Source organism: Calonectris borealis, chromosome W, assembly GCF_964195595.1.
Source record: "Calonectris borealis chromosome W, bCalBor7.hap1.2, whole genome shotgun sequence".
Lineage (NCBI taxonomy): Eukaryota > Metazoa > Chordata > Aves > Procellariiformes > Procellariidae > Calonectris > Calonectris borealis.
Genome location: NC_134351.1, coordinates 38,145,641 through 38,171,712, shown reverse-complemented (window position 1 = coordinate 38,171,712; position 26,072 = coordinate 38,145,641). Strand labels below are relative to the sequence as shown.

The 26,072-nt window shown below is 41.8% G+C and overlaps 1 protein-coding gene across 2 annotated transcripts; it reads right to left on the bottom strand.

Annotated features, from left to right (window-relative positions):
* Positions 1 to 874: 874 nt before the first annotated feature.
* Positions 875 to 25,506, bottom strand: LOC142074662 (activated RNA polymerase II transcriptional coactivator p15-like). 2 transcript variants are annotated; one of them, XR_012670662.1, is made up of 6 exons: positions 25,442 to 25,506; positions 23,455 to 23,527; positions 21,605 to 21,724; positions 13,499 to 13,607; positions 5,154 to 5,257; positions 4,339 to 4,427 (listed from the first exon to the last, which is right to left on the bottom strand). XR_012670662.1 is itself a non-coding variant. In XM_075135433.1 (5 exons), exons 2-5 carry the CDS (start codon positions 23,524 to 23,526, stop codon positions 4,348 to 4,350), a joined length of 381 nt encoding a protein of 126 aa, XP_074991534.1. In that variant the 5' UTR covers position 23,527; positions 25,442 to 25,506; the 3' UTR covers positions 875 to 4,347. The 2 variants fall into 2 exon arrangements, 1 of the variants encoding a protein (XP_074991534.1); XM_075135433.1 differs by lacking the exon at positions 5,154 to 5,257 and having other exon boundaries at positions 875 to 4,427.
* Between the last annotated feature and the right edge of the window lie 566 nt (positions 25,507 to 26,072).

Genomic DNA, 26,072 nt, shown 5'->3' with positions numbered 1-26,072 from the left:
TTTTGATAGATAAAAGGCACATTACTGTGGCATAGTAACATAATAGATGCTGTGTGAAAATGAGAAAAGGATATGCGCTTTCCCTACAGCAATCTCAGAGTGACTCAGAGTAAATCAGGATGACTAGTTCTCCTACCACTGAAACAGGACTACACAACATATGCTGACAAATCTCTAAAAAAAAATAAATCACAGATTAAAAAAGTAGGGTATATGTGGGGACAAGCATGCAGCAAATTAATATTGTTCAAAGGTTTCTTTGAACAGACAGGAGGGTAGTTTTTACATCATAAATGCTACTCATGTTCTACATGGCACTTTAGGAACTTTTTTCAGGCTACCCAAGCAACTGAGTTTTCTTTCCATTAACTAAGCCATTGCAATTACAAATACCCTTGCTTATGGCAAGCACATGTCCAGGTGATAGCTCTATTCATTTTTACCCCAGAAACTGTCTCGTAGCATTTTCCAAGTTGTTAATAATCACTTCAGGGGAAAAAGCATTTGTCCAGTACTTTCACTGCAGACAATAATCCAAGCTAGTATGATCAAAAAGAAACTCCAAAGATAATCAGCCATTTTCTTAACAGTAGCCACTTATCAGGCACTTTCCTTCTGTTTGGTGTTTGAAAATGTGTTTATATCTGCTGCTTCCATATTCCCATGACACTTGTTCTATCATAGTGAAAAACTTCTATCCCTTTGGGCTAACACAAGCAACCACCCACCCGCAAACATGGACCAAGTATAAGATGATTAAGTTTTCAAATTTCCAAATTACAACAGTTGCAAGAAACAAATTGTTTTGAAAACAGCTATTTAAGAAAAAAAAAAGTTTTAGTGCAGCTAAATTTCTATTAAAAATAACACTATGTCAACAGAAGTCTTCATTTATTTCCAAGTGTTCAAATTGTTATTACACATATGCCATTTAACTACTTTTTATTTGAACATTAAGATAGTTACAGTTGGAGGGTGCATATTTCCAGTGGCCTCTCTGCAGTAGATACCACCAGAACAAAACATGAAACATTCCACACAGTTAACAATATGACATTCGAGTTACCAGAATTACAATCATCAATTTTTTGCTAACAGATCACATAAGTAGTACATAACTGGGGCATTTCCTTTAACAGAAATATAAAACTTAGTACTGCATTTGTTTAACTTCAATATGAACATCCCTACATAAGAGCAACATTGTACATGACAGTTTGATTTAGCACACATGGTACTTTGGCAGCTCTAACTGTGATGTATTTTTCCTCCTAAGCTTCATAGTAGGTTTAATCTATAAAACATATTGCTAATATGCCCAGCATAAATATCAAGAATCAAATGCATCTTTCTTTTGCCACTTCAATGGGAAAAGGAGCAGTGTTATCTCATATTATACAGTCTTTTCATACATGCACAATTTTCTTCCATGGACACTTCTACATGTATCCTAACTACCATTTTGTCTGCAAGAAAATAATCTTTATTCAAAAAAAATCTGAATTTTCTTCTCAAATTAGAAAGACTACAGCCATAGACAATTACATGACAAATCACTACCAACTATTTATTTCAAAATAACATTGAATGTGTCAAATTTTTATCAAGTAACCAGCACATCAGTCATCTGAGGTGCAATGAATTCCCTCACAATTAAACACATCTCATTTTGAGTTTGTTTGTGAAACTGACTAGTTTATTAGTTACCTTTTTTGTAGAACAGTCATGCAGACATTAAGACTGGCTCAGGTAAAATATATGATATTTTATCATTATTACAGGTAGAAATATAACTGGCAGATGGAAAACTATTTTTAAAAACACAAGCTAAGTAAAATCAAACTGGCCCAAGTTTTCTCAAGTAAAATGGGATAAACATCTCCAGTAATTATCACCACAAATCAGCAAGGGTGTTATCTATAAGAGGAACTAATAGTTCTTGGTTAAGAAATACTAATTTCTTTGAACATCTCTACCATCAGTTTCCACAAGAGAACTAATCACTATAGTAAAACTTACTCCCCCAAAATGAATGAATTTAATTCTCCACCTTCCTGAACACAATTATATTGTACTCTGATACACAACTGATATCCAATGACCTACTACCACAGTAGTCTAAGTGAGGACAATGTTCCCTCTATTATGATAATCATGCACTTCAAAGTAGCCACATGAAAGTTTTGAGGTAAAATGGGTGAAATCTGGTTGCAAAATTTCAGATTTAAAGGGAAAAAAAATCATATATACATACCGCAAATAAACAAACACCTAGAATCTGTTGATAGTCATCTGAAGCAATTTATTTCATTCACTCATCTGTGAAATTTTAGCAGATATTTCATATTTATTCTATTTGGTCCAAATACCCCTACATGCCATTAAGAGTCACTCAAAAAAGAATGTTGTGCCCAAAAATGCAGCTGCTACCACAAAACATCTCTTCACCCTTTTATTCACCCTCAAGCAGTTCTTAAAAACTCAGATTTCCTGAGCTATACAAAAACAGATCTTAACTTTATTTGAAATATGTCAACAATGGATAAGTTAAAAAGCAGGTGGAAGTATCTGACATAATATTTAAATTAAATATATATTATTTAATTTGATGAAGTCACCCTTCCACACCCTTCAATACCCATTTGTATTGAATTATAAACTCTGCAGCACAGGAACAGTCTGTGTATGGCACTTAGCAGAACAGGACTTACATGCATGTCTGCAATATGAACAATTATATTAAGATATTCCAAAATTAAATGAATAGTAAATCCTGTTTATGTATACAAAATTTAAAAAATACATTAAACTTAACATCAAATGGGAAAATTACAGCCGAACCAATAAGTTGTACATTCACTGCATAGTCTTGAAATGTCAATTTTCATGAAGTTGTTTCATCTTCTTCCTTCGATTAACTGAATTAAGTCAGAAAATAAATTCTTCTCCAAGTCTGCTAGCATACATTTCTTCACTGTAGTTATTATGCGTCAGCTAACTTTGATCTTTCACCATTAACTTCTGTACCAGCATGCCCCTTATCTCTCCAAGTTCTACTCAAACATCATATTCTCCCTTCTTCATTCCAAAGTTTGTGACACCTACCAAGAAGCCCTTCAACTGGGGCAGCATCTAGTCTAATAGAGCTTCCACTGGACAGAAGCTTCTCTTACCAGAATAGTACACTGGTAGACAAGCGAAGTTTGCTAGAGTCATGATCCACTATGTACCAGTGCTCCATTGTAACTGCTAATTATCTTCTGTACAAAAGATAAAACAGTTGTGCGCATGTAAGCCACACAAGGCAAACCAAGTTAAATGGTTTGGGCAGGCAGTGTAGACAGGGCAGAAGCATGATAGCCAGACCTTTTGGCTGAAGCAATTTTAACCCTGTTTGACTGTTTAACCTGTGTTACAGCCTAGTTTAAGCATCGTTGTTCACACAGTACTCTCAAATGAACAAAAGCCCTACAAAGACAGGTTAACTGTTCTTTTCTATAGAGTAACTAGTCAGTATGTGTTCAAGAATGAATTTAATGCAAAGCTTGAAAAGGGTACCTAACTAATAACCACATTTGGAGCTTTTAAATACTATCTTACTCTGAGGTATATGTCTATTACTGTAAAAGTTTATGCATCACATTCTAAAATCTAGGGTCCAAGAATAAAGGTTATTGTATTTTCTAAGTCAAGCAAGCTATAGAAAAACAGGAAGAAATAGTGTGTGGCTTGTGTTCAAGTGTTATTGTTTAGCATAACACTTCATGCAAGTAATGCAAAAAAGTCTATATACTCAGGACTGTTTACATCTGAATAAATACGGTAAATTAGCAAATACAGTATTTAAAATTATCTACAAAAATGTGTTTTACCAGGTATTCACTGTTTGTATCAAGTCTTAAAGCAGAAAGCTGTCAGGGCAATACCAAAGAGTATGAAATAAATTAAAAAAAAATATTAAATTGAGACATTTTAAGAAATCTCCTCAGAAAACAAATTCATACTAACGGTTAACTAAACTGAAACTAAAACAAAGACTAAAGGTGGCCTTATCAGCAAACACCTTCAATCAAAAGGCCATAAACAACTATGCTTTACATATTATTTCATTTGTTTATTTTATACCATGAGGTGAAAGCAACACATTTCCTTTTAGTAAAGTATACACAAATAGCCTCACTCAGAATACACTTTTAATGCACATAAAAAAAAGTATTCATCTTACAAATCATTTTGCAATCCAAATATACAATAGCTTGGAAAACAATATTTTAGAAAACAAAAGCCACTGTAAAAAGACCACTTAAAACAACTAAAATGATAAAGGTTTCTTGTATGGCTCTGTATTTACAGTTTTCTTACTGCATCATCAATATCAGAAATCTGTTCCTTCAGCTGGTTCCACTGTTCTGGATTTAAAGAAATACCTGAAATGCATTAAAAATAAATACTTAGGACAAAAAGAAAATTGTAGTGCAGGATCTTGCATAATTACTGTCAAGGCTGGTTTCATACACAAAGTCTATGTCACGACTATTAATGCTTAAGCTACCTCAAGTGTAACAACCATCTCAGTTACAAAGTTAAACTACTCATTTGGAACACTTCAGTTTAACTTTAGACCTTAGCTTATCTCTGGACAAGTTTAACTTATGAAAAAAACGAGTGCAGTATAACAAATTCATTCACAAGTGTCAGGCTAAACACAGGAAGTGAAATACAGCTCTGACCTTGATAGAAGGCAGCACAAAAGAAATGTAGAAATCAATCGTATTCCTGTTGGCTCCTAAAAGCCATACCTCTGTGGACTGAACTTCTATGCACTTTTAAAGTACCATAATTCTGAGGCTTTTTCCTCCTGTTTCTTAAAGCACTGTGAATAACACATACTATAAGTAACATTTTGGAGAGACTATTCTACTCCCTAGCACTCGCAAACCAACATGGAAGTTATTTTTTCACTTCAAGTTCACTATAGCTTCTAGTGACATTCAATCAATAATTATTCAGTGCCCCACAACCCATCTCCTCAGTTCTAAACTTGTACTTCCTCAAGTTCAAGTCCAGACACGTTTCCTTTGTGCTTTAGTCTCCTCATTCTTCCTCTAAAATCTCTACGCCAACTCTATGCAAGTACAGACTCACAGGCCTACCTCTCATACTCTCTCCAGCAAGGCTCTTCTACTATTTACCCCCACTCTCCCCCCTCAGTGATCAGGCTTCTTTCATTGCTTTCTCCCTGTAGGTGGAGCAGGACCTGAAAACAGGTGAAATTTTTAATTCCATTTTTGGGGCTCATCACCTTTTTTTTTTTTTCTTCTACCATCACTGTCTTATCAGAGGACCACTTATCACAGCAGCGAGCAGTCTGCATGGAACTATTCCAAGCAGTTTTCCACCAGTCTTTAGAGGGCAGGTTTCTTCTGAAAACAGTTAGGCCAGGTGTGCTAACCATTATTAGGGGACCAAACATCATCAAGATGCCCCTGAACAACATATCAGATAAACTGCATGCAGTTCAGACCTGCTGTTGGAAGCAATCTGACAAAACAATTCTAAACTGTTGGATTTTTTTTTTCCTGTATTTTATTACACAATTTCAACTGTTCATACTGATTTTAGGATAGCTAGATAAGGGGCTCATAAGTGCATCAATGGAACATTAGACTCTCATACTGTATGAGATTATTATTAATTTTATCCTAATAAAATTCAGATCCTTTTGCCACATTGATAAACATTTCTATCTACATCATGTAATTTTTGTCACTTGACATACCCATCAAGTTTCATTGTAGTTTACCACTCAAACTGCATATACTTTTGATTTCCACCTCAAAACACAGCAGTTTAAAGTCCTTAGAAGTTGGAGTAATCTTTTTTGTTAAGTAGCAGAAACACATCCAAGCCAAGAAATTTTCCTGTACGGTACTGGTACACCTGTTCATACAAACCTATTCTCAGTAATTATTTAAGAGCTGTTGAAAATGTTTCTCAAGCTTTTCAAATGTCTATTTGCTCCTGGACACACTAGGAGAATGTAACAAACCTTATGTTGATTCTACATTAAATGTCTTCAATCTCCAGGAAAGAATGTTTCATACTTACCTCTTTCCTTGGCACAACATGAAAAATTATTAAAAGTAAGCTTTTCTAACAGAAGCAATGTGACATTAAGGAAAGCACTACTACTGCAACTATCCTTGCATCCCCATCTTGCAGGTGGCAAAGTTCTGAAAATGGTTCAGTGAAGGCATGCCATAAAAAGTAGGTATAGGAGTAGCAATTAAAGGTACAATGGCTTCTGCTGTGTTGCAGATTAGAAGCACAGTACCAAAACTTGAACAATTGAGGTATTTTCACCTCAACTAAAATCTTGAAATATTTTTTACAAAATTAGTCACATACAATATTTTAATTATTTTAATCTAAAATTTGATAGAAATTGAAGATCACCATTGTTTTAAAGAAATTAACATCTTATTACAAATGAATAACTTAAATCTTTTCAGTGACTTTTGAAATAAGAAATCCAATTGTAATAAAAGCAAGAAATTGAGTTGATTAAGTTAATCAATGGGAAAATGTATGGCTATGTATATAACTCTGTACTGGTTCCAGCTGGGACAGGGTTAACTTTCTTCCCAGTAGCTTGGGGGGGTGTGCTGTGTTTTGGGTTCGGTGTGAAAGGAGCGTTGATGGCCCATTGATGCTTTGGCTGTTGCTGGGTGATGCTTGCACCGGGAGGGGGGAGCACAGCCGGGGTGGTGGACCCAGCTGGCCAATGGGGTATTCTATACCATGTGACATCATGCTCAGTATAAAAACCAGGTGTGGGGGGGGGGCTCGCCCCCGTTCATGACACGCGGTTGGCGGTCGGTTGCGTTGTGCATTGCCTGCTTTGTGTATTCTGTTATTGTTGTTGTTCTCATTGTTATTATTACTGTTCTACTTAGTTTTATTTCAATTATTAAACTGTTTTTACCTCAACCCGGGAGCTTTCCTACTTGTGCCCTCCCGATTCTCTCCCCCATCCCACCGGAGTGGGGGGTGATCAAGCAGCTGCGTGGCATTTATTTTTGCTGGCTGGGGTTAAACCACGACAGTCCTTTTTGGAGCCCAACGTGGGGCTCGAAGGGTTGAGATAACGACAGATTATTTAGAGCATATTAAGGAATTTTTATCTGGTAACATATTAATTTGTTCTGCACCATGCTCTTGTTTTTACTGTACCTGTTAAAAATTGGAGTTGGGTTTTGTAGTCTGCTGTGCTCTGAAGTGATTAATGATGTTTTGCCTGGGAGATTTGTTACTAAAACGCTGGCATTGGGGGTTATTTGGTATTTGGGATTCGTAATGAAGCCGTTTCTGCATTTCGGGTACCACCTCATGGAGACCATTAGCAATTATACCTTTTCCTCCGAGAGATTTTTTATGGAGGAAATAGAGAATGGCACCCTCGCTACATTCCTCTATGATGTCATCTCCTTTGTTAAAATAACTTGCCAGTACCTTGAACATCCCTGGGTAGTTAAGGTACATCTATTGGTACTCCTTGGGAATATTGTTGCGGTTTTATCCAAGGTTAGTAAGCAATTTAAGAATGTCATCCAGAGATCTGCCCCAAGGCTGGATACTTATGAGTGGCAGGGCGAGTGGGATAGCATGGGCAAATGCCTAGGGCAATGGGCACCCCCAGTGTTCTGGAACTTTACCCCTGAACAAGTGCAGAACCCTGAAAAATTAGTAGAATATTTGGGAAAAGTATGCTGTCACCCTGGCCATTCTAGGGAGACACAAATCACTGCAATGTGCTGGGGCCTGGCCCATGCCTATCAAGCCCTGTTTAACACCACTCAGAACCCCCAAGGGGAAGGAAATGTCTCTGCAGCTGATGACAAAGCAACAGGCCCTGTGGCTACTCCACCCCCCACGGCAAGCACAGTGGCTCCCTCGCCCCCCAGGGCAGGCACGGCAGCTACTCCGCCCCCTGCGACAGAGAACCAACCCATGCCGGTATCAGTCACCCCTATACAAAAAAGAAAATGCACAAGAAAATCAGCTCATCTACTAAGGGATGAAGATGAACCAGGGCCATCACGAGAACAGGAGGAGGAGGAGGCAGAACACGTAAATGAGATGGTGACCACCCGATCCCTATCTCTGGGTGAGCTGCGAGATATGCGAAAAGACTTCAGTCCTCGTCCAGGCGAGCACATTGTCACCTGGCTGCTCCGATGCTGGGATAACAGGGCCAGTAGCCTGGAATTAGAGGGTAGGGAAGCCAAGCAGCTGGGATCCCTTTCTAGGGAAGGGGGCATTGACAAAGCAATTGGACAAGGGGCACAAGTCCTCAGCCTCTGGAGGCGACTCCTGTCAGGTGTGAAGGAAAGGTATCCCTTCAAGGAAGATGTTATATGCCACCCAGGCAAGTGGACCACCATGGAGAGAGGTATCCAGTACCTGAGGGAATTAGCTGTGCTGGAAGTGATTTACGATGACCTGAACAACGAGCAGTTATCCAAAGACCCAGATGAAGTCAAATGCACCCGACCCATGTGGCGGATGTTTGTACGGAGCGCACCAGCGTCACATGCAAACTCATTGGCAATAATGACCTGGAGAGATGGAGAGGAACAAACAGTGGATGAACTGGCTGGCCAACTCCGGCAATATGAAGAGAGTCTCTCTTCCTCCCTACGGGCCTGTGTCTCTGCTGTGGAGAAACTGTCTCAGGAGGTCCAGCAACTCAAAGAGGATATGTCCTACTCCCCACCTGCACGGGCCAGTGTCTCAGCCATTAGGAGCAAGCGTCCCTCTGCTCAAGAGAGGAGACATCATGGGTACACACCCCGGGGCACCCTGTGGTTTTACCTGCGTGACCACGGAGAGGACATGAGGAAGTGGGATGGAAAACCTACCTCAGTCCTACAGGCACGGGTACATGAGTTGCAAGGGAAAAAAACCACAAAAGGGGGTTCTTCCAGGAAAACTGCTGCTCCAGTCTCCAGTGAGTTCCCCAGACAGAGTAGAAGGGCTGATTCCAATTCCGACCTTAACAAAGGGACTTCTGATTCATACTTACAAGAAGTGGATAGCGAATATGATGACCAGGACTAGAGGGGCCCTGCCTCCAGCCAGGTGGAGGAAAGGGACAACCGGGTTTACTGGACTGTGTGGATTCGATGCCCTGGCACATCAGACCCACAGGAGTATAAGGCTCTCGTGGACACCGGTGCACAGTGTACCCTGATGCCATCAGGCTATAAAGGGGCAGAACCCATCTGTATTTCTGGAGTGACAGGGGGATCCCAAGAGTTAACTGTATTGGAGGTTGAAGTGAGCCTGACCGGGAATGAGTGGCAGAAGCACCCCATTGTGACTGGCCCAGAGGCTCTGTGCATCCTTGGCATAGACTACCTCAGGAGAGGGTATTTCAAGGACCCAAAAGGGTACCGGTGGGCTTTTGGTATAGCTGCCCTGGAGACGGAGGAAATTAAACAGCTGTCCACCTTGCCCGGTCTCTCAGAGGACCCTTCTGTTGTGGGGTTGTTGAAGGTCCAAGAACAACAGGTACCAATCGCTACCACAACAGTGCACCGGCGGCAATACCGCACCAACCGAGACTCCCTGATCCCCATCCATGAGCTGATTCGTCGACTGGAGAGCCAAGGAGTGATCAGTAAGACTCGCTCACCCTTCAACAGTCCCATATGGCCAGTGCGAAAGTCCAATGGAGAGTAGAGGCTAACAGTAGACTACCGTGGCCTGAACGAAGTCACGCTGCCATGCCGGACATGCTAGAACTCCAATACGAACTGCAGTCAAAGGCAGCCAAGTGGTACGCCACAATGGATATCGCTAATGCCTTCTTCTCCATCCCTTTGGCGGCAGAGTGCAGGCCACAGTTTGCTTTCACTTGGAGGGGCGTCCAGTACACCTGGAACCGACTGCCCCAGGGGTGGAAACACAGCCCTACCATTTGCCATGGACTGATCCACACCACACTGGAACAGGGTGAGGCTCACGAACACCTGCAATACATTGATGACATCATCGTGTGGGGCAACACAGCAGAAGAAGTTTTTGAGAAAGGGGAGAGAATAATTCAAATCCTTCTGAAAGCCGGTTTTGCCATAAAACAAAGTAAGGTCAAGGGACCTGCACAGGAGATCCAGTTCTTAGGAATAAAATGGCAAGACGGATGTCGTCAGATCCCAATGGATGTGATCAACAAAATATCAGCCATGTCCCCACCAACTAGCAAAAAGGAAACACAAGCTTTCTTAGGCATTGTGGGCTTTTGGAGAATGCATATTCCAGATTACAGCCTGATTGTAAGCCCCCTCTATCAAGTGACCCGGAAGAAGAACAATTTCAAATGGGGCCCTGAGCAACAACAAGCCTTTGAACAAATTAAACGGGAGATAGTTCAGGCAGTAGCCCTTGGGCCAATCTGTGCAGGACAAGATGTGAAGAATGTGCTCTACACCGCAGCCGGGGAGAATGGCCCTACCTGGAGCCTCTGGCAGAAAGCACCAGGGGAGACTCGAGGTCGACCCTTAGGGTTCTGGAGTCAGGGATACAGAGGATCTGAGGCCCGCTACACTCCAACTGAGAAGGAGATATTGGCAGCATATGAAGGGGTTCAAGCTGCTTCGGAAGTGGTTGGTACTGAAGCACAGCTCCTCCTGGCACCCCGACTGCCGGTGCTGGGCTGGATGTTCAAAGGGAGGGTCCCCTCTACACATCATGCAACTGATGCTACGTGGAGTAAGTGGGTCACACTGATCACACAACGGGCCCGAATAGGAAACCCCAGTCGCCCAGGAATCTTGGAGGTGGTCACGAACTGGCCAGAAGGCAAAGATTTTGGAATATCCCCAGAGGAGGAGGTGACATGTGCTGAAGAGGCCCCGCTGTATAACAAACTACCAGAAAATGAGAAGCAATATGCCCTGTTCACTGATGGGTCCTGTGGCCTTGTGGGAAAACATCGGAGATGGAAGGCTGCTGTATGGAGTCCTATATGCCAAGTTGCAGAAACTGCTGAAGGAGAAGGTGAATCGAGCCAGTTTGCAGAGGTGAAAGCCATCCAGCTGGCCTTGGACATTGCTGAACGAGAAAAATGGCCAGTACTTTATCTCTATACTGACTCATGGATGGTGGCAAATGCCCTGTGGGGGTGGTTGCAGCAGTGGAAGCAGAACAACTGGCAGCGCAGAGGTAAACCCATCTGGGCTGCCGCCTTGTGGCAAGATATTGCTGCCCGGGTAGAGAACCTGACTGTAAAAGTACGTCACGTAGATGCTCACGTACCCAAGAGTCGGGCCAGTGAAGAGCACCAAAACAACCAGCAGGTGGATCAGGCTGCCAAGATCGAAGTAGCTCAGGTAGATCTGGACTGGCAACATAAGGGTGAACTATTTATAGCTCGGTGGGCCCATGACACTTCAGGCCACCAAGGGAGAGATGCAACATATAGATGGGCTCGTGATCGAGGGGTGGACTTGACCATGGACACTATTGCACAAGTTATCCACGAATGTGAAACATGCGCTGCAATCAAGCAAGCCAAGCGAGTAAAGCCTCTTTGGTATGGAGGACGATGGTTGAAGTATAAATATGGGGAGGCTTGGCAGATTGATTCTATCACACTCCCACAAACCCACCACGGCAAGCGCTATGGGCTCACCATGGTAGAAGTAACCACAGGATGGCTGGAAACATATCCTGTGCCCCATGCCACCACCCAGAACACCATCCTGGGCCTTGAAAAACAAGTCCTATGGCGACATGGCACCCCAGAAAGAATTGAGTCAGACAACGGGACTCACTTCCGAAACACTCTCATAGACACCTGGGCCAAAGAGCACGGCATTGAGTGGGTCTATCACATCCCCTACCATGCACCAGCCTCTGGAAAAATTGAACGATACAACGGGCTGTTAAAGACAACACTGAGGGCAATGGGCGGTGGGACATTCAAGCATTGGGACACACATTTAGCAAAGGCCACCTGGTTAGTCAACACTAGGGGATCTGTCACTCGAGCTGGCCCTGCCCAATCCAAACCCTTATGCACTGTAGATGGAGATAAAGTCCCTGTCGTGCACATAAGAAATATGCTGGGGAAGACGGTCTGGGTTACTCCTGCCTCTGGCAAGGGAAAACCCATCCGTGGGATTGCTTTTGCTCAGGGACCTGGATGCACTTGGTAGGTGATGAGAAAGGATGGGGAGGTCTGGTGTGTACCTCAAGGGGATTTAATTTTGGGTGAAAATAGCCAATGAACTGAATTGTACGGTGTTAGTTATTACATAGTACTGTATGTCATCACTTCTATGGTTACCATATGCCATATTAACAGTATTATAGTAAGAATCACCCAGATTAATGTAGGATGAACTCCAACGAAACTGAGCAAGGTGCAACAATGATAGAACCGGACGAGCGCCCAGAACTGGCCTCCGCATGCAAGAGCCCAACACCACACACCATCTCTCCTGCCCTGCAAGACTGTTATGACAGGTGGAACCCGAAGTCATGGACTAAATGAACTCAACGGACGTTTTAGAGGGATGGCCCATGGACTAAGGGAATGATATCTCTGTGTGTGTATATATCAAAAGGCCAGGAAAAGTAGCGGTGACTAATTGGAATGTATGGGAAAATGTGAGACCTGGGCATGATGTAGATGGTATAGAATAAGGGGTGGATATTGTCCTGGTTCCAGCTGGGACAGGGTTAACTTTCTTCCCAGTAGCATGGGGGGGTGTGCTGTGTTTTGGGTTCGGTGTGAAAGGAGCGTTGATGGCCCATTGATGCTTTGGCTGTTGCTGGGTGATGCTTGCACCGGGAGGGGGGAGCACAGCCGGGGTGGTGGACCCAGCTGGCCAATGGGGTATTCTATACCATGTGACATCATGCTCAGTATAAAAACCAGGGGTGTGGGGGGGCTCGCCCCCCATTCGTGACACGCGGTCGGTGGTGAGCGGTTGCGTTGTGCATTGCCTGCTTTGTGTATTCTTTTATTGTTGTTGTTCTCATTGTTATTATTACTGTTCTACTTAGTTTTATTTCAATTATTAAACTGTTTTTACCTCAACCCGGGAGCTTTTCTACTTGTGCCCTCCCGATTCTCTCCCCCATCCCACCGCGGGGGTGTGATCGAGCGGCTGCGTGGCGTTTATTTTTGCTGGCCGGGGTTAAACCACGACAAACTCCCATACCAAATTTGCTTGTATTTGATGCCTTGTTTTCCATAAATCATGGGGGATCCATTTAGGAAAACAGATTCAGGCCAACAAAACCACTTTGCTTTTGTTTATAATCTACAGATAAAACTAACCATTTGTTAAAATATAAATTATAAAAAAGTAAAAATATTACTCTAAAAATACCATGTAGTAACAAAGCATAAAAATCTGATACACAAAGTTCTCCAGCAAACTGCAGACAATGTTTTAATACAAAATAACATGAAGCAGAACAATACCTTTTCTGCCAGGCTTCATTTCACCTTCTTGATCCATCCAATATTCTCTAATATCAATTAAGACTTTCCCTTTAAAGTCACGAACACTGACATACCTCATTTTGCCAATCTGTCAAAACACATATAAGGATCTCTTTTAGATATTTTACACATTACAGCATTCACTTTTCCCAGCAGTATCAGACTTGGACACATGACACTGCACACTGCAGCTTATTTTAGACACCAGAGAAACAACTAGATCAAGAGCTTAATCCAGAGTAGTCAGCAGGCAAATAAGTAATGACAATATAAATGGATGAATGACTTAAAACCAGTTGAGCATTCAATGCTCAAAGCAAAAGTGGCTCTCCTAGAATAAAAATACCTATATTCTTAACAAGCTTACATCTTACAAAATCCACTAATTTACTGTTTTCTGACATAAAATTTTGCCTCTATTATAACCATCTTTGTTAGTAGCAGTTGTAAACAAACAGGGAAGAGGGAGCTCTCTTCCCAAATCTAAATTTTAGTCCATTCCATATGTACAGAAGTCAAATTAGATATTCACATGAGATAAGCACAATTTCTAGAGAATTTTTCCCTTTTTTCTTTTTTTTTTTTTCTTTTTTTAAACACAGTAAATACAGATGAAGCGAAAGCAAGCCACCAACTGTCCTATGCCTGCTCCCAAGTCCTCATGGCACTTCATTGGAACTGTGGTTAAAAAACTATCGCACTGTACCAGATGTTCCAAAAAAACATCCAAATCCTTTAAGTTTACCAGCATGTAGCCCAGTATGAAATGACTTTGCATTTTCATAATTTCACACCACAGTGGCTTAACTGAATTATGAGGGCTTCTTTTTTCTTAGGACAAGAAAAAAAAAAAGGGGGGAAAGGGAAGAGAGATGACAGGCACACTGACAACTACGCATTACACTACATACTTTGGCTTTATCAAGTTTTTCCAAATTTGATAAAAAACTATTCATTCACATAAATTCAAAGTATAATGTGAATTTGAGAATCAGAAATTAGATAATAAAAACACAATCAAATACAATTCATGTAAGAAATTCTTAGTATTCTGTATGCACCTTCTGGATACACTTTATGAAGAAAGAACACATTCTAAAGTAAGCAATTTTAAAAATAGAATATTCCTTCCTGATAAAACATTGCTTTTAGTTTTCAACTTCCTTAATTTATGCATCTTGCACTTCGACATAATTTAACAGGGGGCCAAACACATCTTACTAGCATTAAGTCTGACCAGAAAGCATGAACAATTCTCCAATCAACTAAAATCATCCACAGATGTTTAAGTCATAAAAGCTGTTATTTCACAAAATATATATAAACAAGTATGCTTCATGTTTGCTTAAAGTAATTTTTCTTCTTATGCAGATCACGCTAAATTAACTCTAAAATTTATTTTAAAACAATTGGGACATCTTTAGATACCATAAGCCTGAAGCAGTTGTTTTCCTACTTCAAAGCATCCTTTAAAATGAACAAGTTTATAAGATAGTATTTTGTGATTGATTTATTAAATACTTTCACAGTATTACGAATTTAACATTCAAAAATAAGGTATGATGTCACGGTAGCTGAGTTCTTTCAGACCGAATTTGGTACCATGCCCAAGGCCATCAGCACTGCTGGCAAAGGATATTCTAAATAGCCTACATGAATAACATTTCTTGGTTTTACCCTATAATGCTTCAGTGACTTTTAAGGTCACCTCTAAAACCAGCTTCAAGTAGTAGTACTCCATAACATCCTTTTTTTCCAGGTCTATCAAAGACTATTAGTGCATTGCCAAGTAATTCCAGATTTGCTCTAAGAAATAAAATCTGATACAATATAGCAGATTATAGCTGCAAATACAGTAAAAGGGTTTAGGATTTGACTATTAAAGATAATACTACATGTCTTAATTCAACTACAGTAAGGCGAGGGGCAATAATACAAAGTACACATCATTTAGTCAGTAAGTCTACCTTAAATGTAAACAGTTCCATATGAAAATGCTGGAATTAAGTTAGGTTTTATGCCACTGTCTAGATTTCAGCTGAATGCTCACGTTAAATTTCAAATGTTTAGTTGAACTCTATGCAAAACAGTTGTCACTGCTAAAAGCTTTAAATAGGCTTCTAAAGTACAGTTTAAAAACCTCAACCAAAATCTAGATTTAAGTAAACTGATGTTTCTTCAAGTTCAGTTACCTGCAATTCTGGCGTTGAGTCATTTCTGAACAATTCTTTGTTCACACAGCAGCTGATAGTCACAGAATAATTTCACTCATCAAAGACACCTTTGTATCTCTGTAACCACATTAATGTTCCAAGGGCTGTATTGATTTATAGCAGGGTAGTTACTGCAGTTCAACCTTCACAGACAAGTTCATATGCTTTTTATTAAATACCACAGCTCCTTAGATATACTATTCTATTGAATTAAATAAATCAGAAGACATTAAAAACACTATTTCCAGGTTTCTGTTTCTTAGAATAAAACGCACTGAACTGTGCCTAGGTTTCTTTCACAGCTATGCAACTGACTTCCTGCATGAGTTTCAGCAACCACCTTCTTCACTATTTTTCCTCCTATTTCCAGTTTGCCTTGATTAAACTGTATACACGCTGTGGAAGTAGAAACAGCAAAAAAAAGCATCCTCCTTTCTTAGCTGATAACTATATGTATAGCATTAGAAGCAGCACAATAAGCTAATATAAACTCCTAGAACAGAGAGTCCTGTAAACAGCTGAGATCTGCAACACAGCAAATTGGTTTAGCACATTAATTCTTAAACTTAGGTGGTCACCAATGCATTTCACAATCAATCACCTTCCAGAGCATCACAAAAACTTATATATTTATCTACTTTCAGGAGCCTATGATAGGTAAAGACATTACACTGGGAAACTGAAGAACTTATTTCTCACAAGTCAAAAAGCAAATTGACCCAAACTTCAAAAAAAAAAAAAGGGGGGGGGGAGGACACGACACAACAGGCAAACTACTTTTGAAGTAACAATTTCTGTGAAATGCCTGATCACGTCATGTGGTTGCACTCTGGATAGTCATTAATACTGTATTATCCTGACAGCATTAACAAACCTTATCCAAATCAGGCATAGGTAGACGACAGGATTTGTCAAACTAACCAAAGCACATGATGCAGAACTCACATTGGCTTGAAGCCACAGACAGGAATCTAATGTATCAACACTAAACCCTTCCACATTAACATGAATAATGCTTGTCCTTAGGGCCTCTAGTAATACATCACAAATGGGAGTAAGATAAATTTCCGCACTCCAACTGCACCCAAATCCTTTAACAAATTCCAAAGTATGCTAGGCTACCTATAAAACCTAAAAAGGACAAGACATGTAAATAAATAATACACTTGGTCTCTTATACTGAATTAATTCCCTTCTACTTGCAATTATTCTATTCTTCATAATTAGTTTCAAGAATACCATTACACCAACATTAGTTTCAAACAAAAATAATAAAATGTAGATCTTTATGAAAATGCTGAATCTTCTGAATGCAGCAGTCACAATGAGCTCAATATTAAGGGAAGCTGTATACTTTAAGAACATAGCCTGAAGGCATAGAACAGCAAACCACCAAGTTTCACATAATTTGCTGCCACTCCCACACACAATATGGACACCACAGAACTTCTGACTATCCTATGAATGCTTTTCAGCCTGATTTCCATCAATTGAAGCCACACTTGTAAGTTATACTGCAGAGTCACTTGCACAGAGATCATCTTACTACCATGGGGAAGCAGAAAGGAGAGTTTCTAGTATTACTAATAGTCCTAGAACAAACAAAACCATACCTAAAAATTAACACGCAACTAGATCTTCTAAGCATGCTCTCCTGGGTAGGGGAGAAGAAGTATCCTCAGACCTACAGTGCTATTTCTACACTGAAACAGTTGCATCTTAGTTAATGCACATAAGCTGATGTAGCATGAAAAAACCACAATGCTTCACATAACACAATAAGCAATCTAAAAAACTTTTGTTGTCGAGTAACTAAAAAGCAGGCAAAGACTGATGGTTTAGGTCAAGGTGATATCGAAATTTTTTTTCTGTATTTTACTCAACACTGGAAGAATCCTGCTCTTATCAGACTAATATGAGTCCTCTACTGTCTGTTTTTAGTAACTTTTTATTATCTTAGGTCAAAAAGGTTGAAAGAAATCAGAGCACACAAATACTTTTGCTTTTATTTGAAAGGGGTTTTTTGGGTGTGTTTTTTTGGTTGGTTGGTTGTTTTTTTAATCAGGAGAGCATTAAAAGTTTTAACTGTTTTCCTCAAGGCTGGAATTTCTGAAGCTATTACAAACACAGCATAAAGCCTATATGTAGTTTTTTTGAGTTCTAACTGCAGTTCATCTCATTAGGTGTAGAAGATACTATCTCATTTTTCCTACATGGATCAAAGCATGCCCCAACAGAACTAAAAATATTATATTCTTCCTTCAATGGGGAAGTCCAGGCATTGATGCTCAGTGTCTTAAATTGAAGCTCTCCCTCCAATTATACATGAAGAGGAAAGTGAGAATTGATACATTAAAAATAACTGCCCTGTATTACAGTATCAGTTAAGCAGGTCTTCTCTCTAGAAAAGATTTTTTGCCATATTACTTTGCACAGCTACAGCCCAAAACCATTTCTTTTGCCTTACTCCGTGTTGGGACCATCTTATTAAAGCACCTCTCCCATACCCTTTCACAAACTTAAGAATCAAAGTCTCTAAGAATTTTAAGTTCCTTTCCTATCCCCTGCCCCTTTCAAGCCAGCTAGTCACAGACATTTAATAAGTCTTGATCCACACCACAGGTAATTCTGAGCTACGTATATTCTTGCACAGCTTTCAGCACACATTGCTACTGCCTCGGCTAACCCCAGGAACTGCAATACCCTGAATTCACAAATGCTTCTTCCTACTGAAAAATGTACATTCATCCCATCTTAAAAATAAGGACAATGTCAAAAATTACAGTCTTTTTGGATGTTCAGTGAGAAAAACCTGCATCATAAAGGAACAAGCAAAACCTATTCCAAGACACTGTCTTATAAGACAGAAGCCAAGTTGCCCTTGACCTAGTTAAATAATAATGAAGAGTCCATAAGGTTTCCAAAAACCTTTCTTTCAAGATCCCTGATTAAAAAACATTTCCATGTAGAAACTGTCCTGATCTAATATTTACAGTCTACTGTAAGTGCTTGTCCTGGTTTTGGCTGGGATGGAGTTGATTTTCCTCCTATTAACTGGTATAGTGCTGTGTTTTGGATGTAGTATGAGAATAATGTTGATGACACACTGATGTTTTGGTTGTTGCTAGGTATTGTTTACGCTAGTCAAGGACTTTTCATCTTCCCATGCCCTGCCAGACGTGCAGGGGGCTGGGAGGGAGCGTGGCCAGGACGGCTGGCACAGCTGGCCAATGGGCTATTCCATACCATATGACATCACGCTCAGCATATAAGGCTGGGGGAAGAAGGAGGGGGGGCGTTCGGAGTGATGACGTTTGTCTTCCCAAGTAACTGTTACGCATGATGGAGCCCTGCTTTCCTGGAGATGGCTGAACACCTGCCTGCTGATGGGAAGTGGTGAATGAATTCCTTGTTTTGCTTTGCTTGCGTGCGCGGCTTTTTTGCTTTCCCTATTAAACTGTCTTTATCTCAACCCGCGAGTTTTTCTCACTTTTACCCTTCTGATTCTCTCCCCCATCCCCACCCGGTGGGGGGGTGAGCAAGCGGCTGCATGGTGCTCAGTGGCCGGCTGGGGTTAAACCACGACAGTCCTTTTTGGCGCCCAACATGGGGCTCGAAGGGTTCGAGATAACGACAGGTTTGATTGGAATGTGCTAGATCAAATTTATAGCTGTTACTGCTGTTTAGCTATTAATTTGCAGGCTCTTGTGCTTGCCATGGGGCTTGCTTGCCTTAATGTGTATTAGAGTCTTGTGCTCGTTAGTGGCTGCTTTTTTGCTCTCGCTGCTTACTGTACTGCTGCACTGCTTATTGTCTTACTGTGCTGTGCCTGGGAACATTTTGATAACAGCAATGGGGATGAACCTGGGCTGGCAGATGGCCAGGGCATCGCTGCTGTTTCTGTGCTGCTGCACTGGACAGGCTGGAACTCCGGTGTGAACTCGAGTCGAAGGGACTGTGACCTGTGGATGAGTCAATGCGGGAGCAGGACACCCCGAGGCATCTGTGACCGAGGATAAGCCCATGCCCAAGCAGGTACATCTCGGAGCATCTGTGGCCGTGATTATGTCCGTGCCGCAGCAGGTATACCTCTGAAGGGATTGTGGCCCAAGGATAAGTCCACACTGGAGAAGGTACACCTCGAAGCATCTGTGGCTGTGGATAAGTCCATGCTGCAGCAGGTACACCTTGAAGTGTCAGTGGCTGTGCATGAGGTCATGCTGGAACACCTCAAAGCATGTGGCCGTGGATAAGCCCATGACAGGGGAGGTACACCCCTGGAGAGATTGTAGCCATGGGTAAGGCCATGTTGGAGCAGGTTTACTTGTGAAGGGACTGTGGCTGTGGGTAAGGCCACGCTGGAACCGGTGCACCTTGAAACGACTGTGGCCGTAGATAAGCCTGTGCCGCAGCAGGTATACCCCTGGAGAGACTGTGGCTCATAGATAAGGCTCCGCTTGGATCAGGTACACCCCTAAGGGACTGCAGTCTGTGGATAAATCCAAGCCGGAGCAGGGGCAAGGGGAGGAGTTCATTGCAATGTTAAACCCTATGGTCTGGCCCAAAGGGACCAGGGGTGGAGATTGTAATGGATATACCTTTAAATTGTTGTAACCCATGATTTGAGTTGCATGTTATAGGAATTACTATAGCAGGAACCACCTGAACCAATGGAGGACAAACTTTACAAGAAGCAGCGCAAGTGCAGCAGTGACCCGACCTGAGCTCACTTTGGTGCCCAGTAACTCCATGCAACACACCACCTCTCCTGTCCTGAGTGACCACCATAACAGATGGAGCCCAAAGTCATGGACTAAATGAACGCAGTGGACATTTTGTGGACATTTATGGATATTTTATGGACATTTCACAGGGGTGGCCCATAGACTAAGGGAATGATATCTGTGTATTATATCAAAGGATGGGGAGGGGGATGGTGGGTAATGAGAACGTATTGGATAGTGTGGGACCTGAGCATGATGTAAATGGTATGGAATAAGGGGTGGATACTGTCCTGGTTTTGGCTGGGATGGAGTTGATTTTCCTCCTGTTAACTGGTATAGTGCTGTGTTTTGGATGTAGTGTGAGAATAATGTTGATGACACGCTGATGTTTTGGTTGTTGCTAGGTATTGTTTACGCTAGTCAAGGACTTTTCATCTTCCCATGCCCTGCCAGATGTGCAGGGGGCTGGGAGGGAGCGTGGCCAGGATGGCTGGCACAGCTGGCCAATGGGCTATTCCATACCATATGACGTCATGCTCAGCATATAAGGCTGGGGGAAGAAGAAGGAGGGGGGGCGTTCGGAGTGATGGTGTTTGTCTTCCCAAGTAACTGTTACACGTGATGGAGCCCTGCTTTCCTGGAGATGGCTGAACACCTGCCTGCTGATGGGAAGTAGGGAATGAATTCCTTGTTTTGCTTTGCTTGCGTGCGCGGCTTTTTTGCTTTTCCTATTAAACTGTCTTTATCTCAACCCATGAGTTTTTCTCACTTTTACCCTTCTGATTCTCTCCCCCATCCCACCCGGTGGGGGGGTGAGCGAGCGGCTGCATGGTGCTCAGTGGCCGGCTGGGGTTAAACCACAACAGTGCTGTATTTACAGACAAAATGACTACCCAGAGAGTTACCATGGGCAAAGACATGAGGGTTAGAATCAATTGCCACAACTCAGATTCTTTTACTCTGCTGAAACCTGACAATGCTTTTTCTGAGCATCTCATCTACATGCTAGCATCGTAATCCCCTTTGGCCAAGGCTTCAGGAGACCAAGCACTATGCTATCAAGATATTCAGATCGCCTCATAAAATTTATACTGAATATGATGTAAATGGTTACCTTAACCAGGCTCTAAGAGAGTCATCAATTTTACCTGAAACATATTCTCATCTCTGTTACTGCTTTGCTTAGAAGAAGCTGCACCTTTTGAACTTTCACCAGTCTTTTGTTTCTTTACAGGCTTTTCTGGAGCTGCTTGCTTTTTCCGCTTTGGCTTGGAGCAAGAATAAAAAAAGAGAAATGCATGAACCACAACTCATTTTATAAGTTACAAAAAAGTTTGTTAGAGGTCACAAACTACTACTATGCAATACACATTATCACCTTCCTTCTGTGAAGGCAGGAATCCAATACTGTACATTTAGACTGGAATTTAAAAAAAAAAATCTTCAAATGAGCCTAATTCTGTTCCCAGTGTAGTTTACCATAATACTTTGGCTTTAAAGAGAATTGAATTAGATCAAAATACATTTCAAAAAGCCTATTCTTTTTGCGCAGTAATATTGTCAGTTCGGTAGTTTTCATTAAAATTTTAAAGTCTGATGGAAGTTTCACCTTCCTTTCCACCTGAGTGCAATGAAAAATGCAGGACAGCTAACAACTCTTCTAAAAAAAAGAAAAAATAATAGATGAGATAATGCAGAAAGGATCTGGAAATCAAATCCAACAGAGGAATTTTTTTTTTTTCTTTAAATCAGAGTCCAATCTCTGTCCATAGCATGATAAATTAAACATGTTTTTAAAACATTCAGACAACATCACCTGTAAATCAGATTACTTTGCTAGCAGATGCTACAAAGTTACTATTCCTACTAATGGTTATATAGTAATCGTGCCTGCCCCAAGGAAAGAGTAATACAAAGATGCCAAAAATTAGTCTCACCTGCTAGAATCATATTGTAGATAATCTCTTTTAAAGACAAAGTTCCAACAAATATGGGAGGTTGTCATAGAAAAAAAAAAAACACACCTTACTGCCCACCGAAGCGGACTGTTAGACTATATCTTTTCAGAAATACATTTCCCTAACAACAACAAAAAAATCACCTGACCATTTTCTCTTATATTAAGATTTGACAAAACATCTAATTTGCTAAGTGCAACCAAGTCACATTTGAACCAATTCAGTAAAGCAGAACGAGTCTTAGCGCAGTATGCGAAGAAAGACTCGATGTCTGCATTACCACTAGCATTTCTTAAAAAGATAAATTCACTATTGTATTCAGTTTTTGTTCGTAATGACTGGTACATCTATACAAACTTAAAAATTAAATAACTATTAAAAATAAATGAGAACACTAAATTTATACATTTAAAACAGTTAACGTTAAAATTATCAACTCAAAGACATTCAGGTTGGCTCAACTTTTAAATGAGAAACTAGGAGATTATATTACAGTAAATGTAAGAATATGAAACAGAGAAAAAGAACATGCAAACAAGATAAGCAAGTGGCACACGGATGACAGGGCAAGTGGAGGTTTTTGGTTTGGACTTGCAAGTAATCCAGATACCAAAATGAAGGGGGGTGTGGGGGGTGTTCTCAAAATTAGTCCAAATTCTTGCCACCAGGGGCAGCTTATATAGAAGCCTTCCATCACTTGCCACAAAGCAGCAAAGAATTCCAGGAAGCTTGTGGCTAGATATACCCTACGGAAAATCCTGAAGAAAGCAAAATGCAACTTAAGAGAAAAAGTTTACTGCAAAGCAAAAAGCATCCTCCCAAACCCTAATCTTGGGGGGTTTGGGGGGTGGGTTTTGTTTTGTTGGGTTTTGTTGTTGTTGTTTTGGGGTTGGGAGGGGTGTTTTGGGTTTTTTTTTTAAGTGTCTGATAAATCATATGGAATAACATGCATTTTGTGACACAATGCTCACCTAGTTCCTTAACCCCAGCCTGAAATATAAGAGTTAATACAGTAGTTATAAACTGCATATAATGTTCACCTTTTTGTCAACTTCACTATCTGAATCACTGGCAGATGAGCTTGAAGACACAAGTTCCTTTGACTTAGGCATTCTAGGAAGAGAAAGATAATATGAGAACACTATACAATGAATACATCCCATTATGGCTAGAAAGCCATCTTCAAACCTGTTTGTAAAGGCTAATCTTATTCAAAACCCTCCTGAAGACTTTCCTGCCTTTTCATATAAGCTTTAATACATGTTATAGATGTGATCTCAAACACCCTTCCCTCTTATATCTCTTCCCCTTTTTGCTGCAACTGCCTTAAATGCAGTGTTTTAGATTCTGAACTGTTTACAAAGGGACAATTTTTCACCAGTTTTATATACCCCTGGGTATGGTAGAAACCATAATGTAAAAAATACAATACAATACTGTCCTCCATTTGAATTCTTAATATTACATTCATAAATATAAATTATTAAGGCCCCAGCGTTATCTATATTCTTACATGGGCATTTCGCCTAGTTGAATTTGCAAGCAACAGCTGCATAATCATCATACATTAAGCTAAAGTTCCCATCAATAATACAAAAGTCTGAAAAAACATCTTAGTTACAATGAACTACAGTATTGCAATTAATATTTCCATTGCAGCTTTACCACATCAGTCACTAGAGTCTATTCATTTGCCAGACAAGCAGACATTCACTTTTCCTTGAATGCATGCTGCCAGGTGTGCTTCTACATCTCTCTAGTATGCAAACATGTGGTTAGATATAGCAGTTGAACATCTTGCCTGCTACTAGAAACTCTTTGTAACAAATAAATAGCTCATTTGTTCTTTCAGAATAAAAATAAGCATCACAGGGAGAAACTGTATAAAATAAACTACAGCTAGGAAAAGCTAATAAAAGATTAAAGAAGCATATCTCAGAAAAGAAAAAGGAATAGGAGTGTTTTTAAACTGGCAATGAAATAAACCATGTACAAAGGAAAAAACAGTCTCTGAATAATGCTAATGGATCAATGTGGTTCTAAAGTAGGGCAAATTCTGTTGTAATAGTTTGAAGCACAACGATGGAAGCTGTAGCACTGAAAATGAAACAGGGTATGGGAAGCACACATAAGCCACGCTGCAGGATGGAGGCAGAGAGCTGGAATGGGACAATGCAAAAATAAGCACAGCGATGACATGAAAACGGGACGCCGAACAAGAAAAGCCTGATACGCGGGGGGCGAGGGCACCAGCAGAGGATAACCCCAGAGACCGCATCAGGATGAAGGAGTAACAATATGGAGGAAGGTGGGGGCAGAAACTGGAGGAAAAAGAAGCGTGGGGGTGGGTGCCCCTCGGGAGAAGCTGGCAGGTAGAGCGTGAGGAGACACCGAAGCACCGGGGAGAGCGAGGGTGGAACGAGACGGGCCAAGCGATGACGAGGGAAAGGAAAATGAGAAAGATAAGCGAGTACGAGCTAGGAACACCAGGTAGGCGGATCCCAGCCGCCATTTTCTTCCCCTCTTCCTCTTTTCTACGGCTTATGTTACACCCCCCCACACCCCCAGGAGAAAGGAGCGAGGGCCCGATATGGGGGCGCAGGCAAGGACGCCCAGGTCCTCCCAGGACAGGGTGGCAGCAAGAGGGGTGCAGGTTACCGGCGGCGAAGGATAGAAAAGGCAACACAAAAAAAAAGGGTCGGGGGTCGTCAGTGGGCAGGGTCAGATCCCGTCGCGGGGGTAACGGAGCCGGGCGGTTCCCCACTGCCCCATTTTCTCCCTCACTCAAATCCTCTTTGCCCTCCCAACAGCGGCTCCTCCTCCCGCCCCAGGCCCGCTCCACGGCGGGGCATTCCTCCCGCAGGACACAGTGGGCACTCGAAGAAAAGGGGAAGCCTCGCTACACGGTTACCCAGCGCGCCTTTCCTGCACCGGCCGGGAGGTACTGAGCCCCCAGCAGCTAGGGGTGGGGAATAGAGAAAATGGCGGCAGCCCCAACTGAGCATGAGAGGGAACCCCAAGACTCACATCCTACTCCACGCACAGCTCCTCTACGCCACGACAGAAACGGAAGTGACGCATTGTGGAATCCCCGCCCTTGTCCTACACCACGTGGGAGGGGCGGGGGGAGGTGATTAAAGGGGACGCGTCCCTTTGTTACTCGTTCCCACCTCCCCCATCTTCAGCTAGAGCAGGAGCAAAAAAAATATCTTCTATGGGGCTAGTCCCTGCATCCGCCGCTTTATGCCTATTGAGGGCGGCTTGTGGGGCTGATGGCAGGGCCCTGCCCGCCCCCGCAGCCCAGCCTGGAGCCAGGCCCCGTCGGGGCTGCGGCCCTGCTGAGGGGAGGCGCCGACGAGGCCGGGCCTTCACCAGCTGCCTGCCCTCCGCTGAGGGGCTGTGAGAGGGGTCCGGGAGGAGGGCCCGTAATACCTAAAAGGAACACTTAAAAAAAAAAATTCTGTAAATCGTTGTTTTCTTTTGCACGCTGCAGCGGTTCCTTGATCTCGTTTAGAGCCGCCGTGCCCGAGGGAATGAGAGGAAACGCTGTGAGGTGGTGTAGCTGCGTTGACTTTGCATACTAAAACCGCGGCACCTGAGGCGCTGTTCAGGAAAGTGCCGGTTCCCCTTTCTTTCACCGGGTGACTTGCGTTTTGTT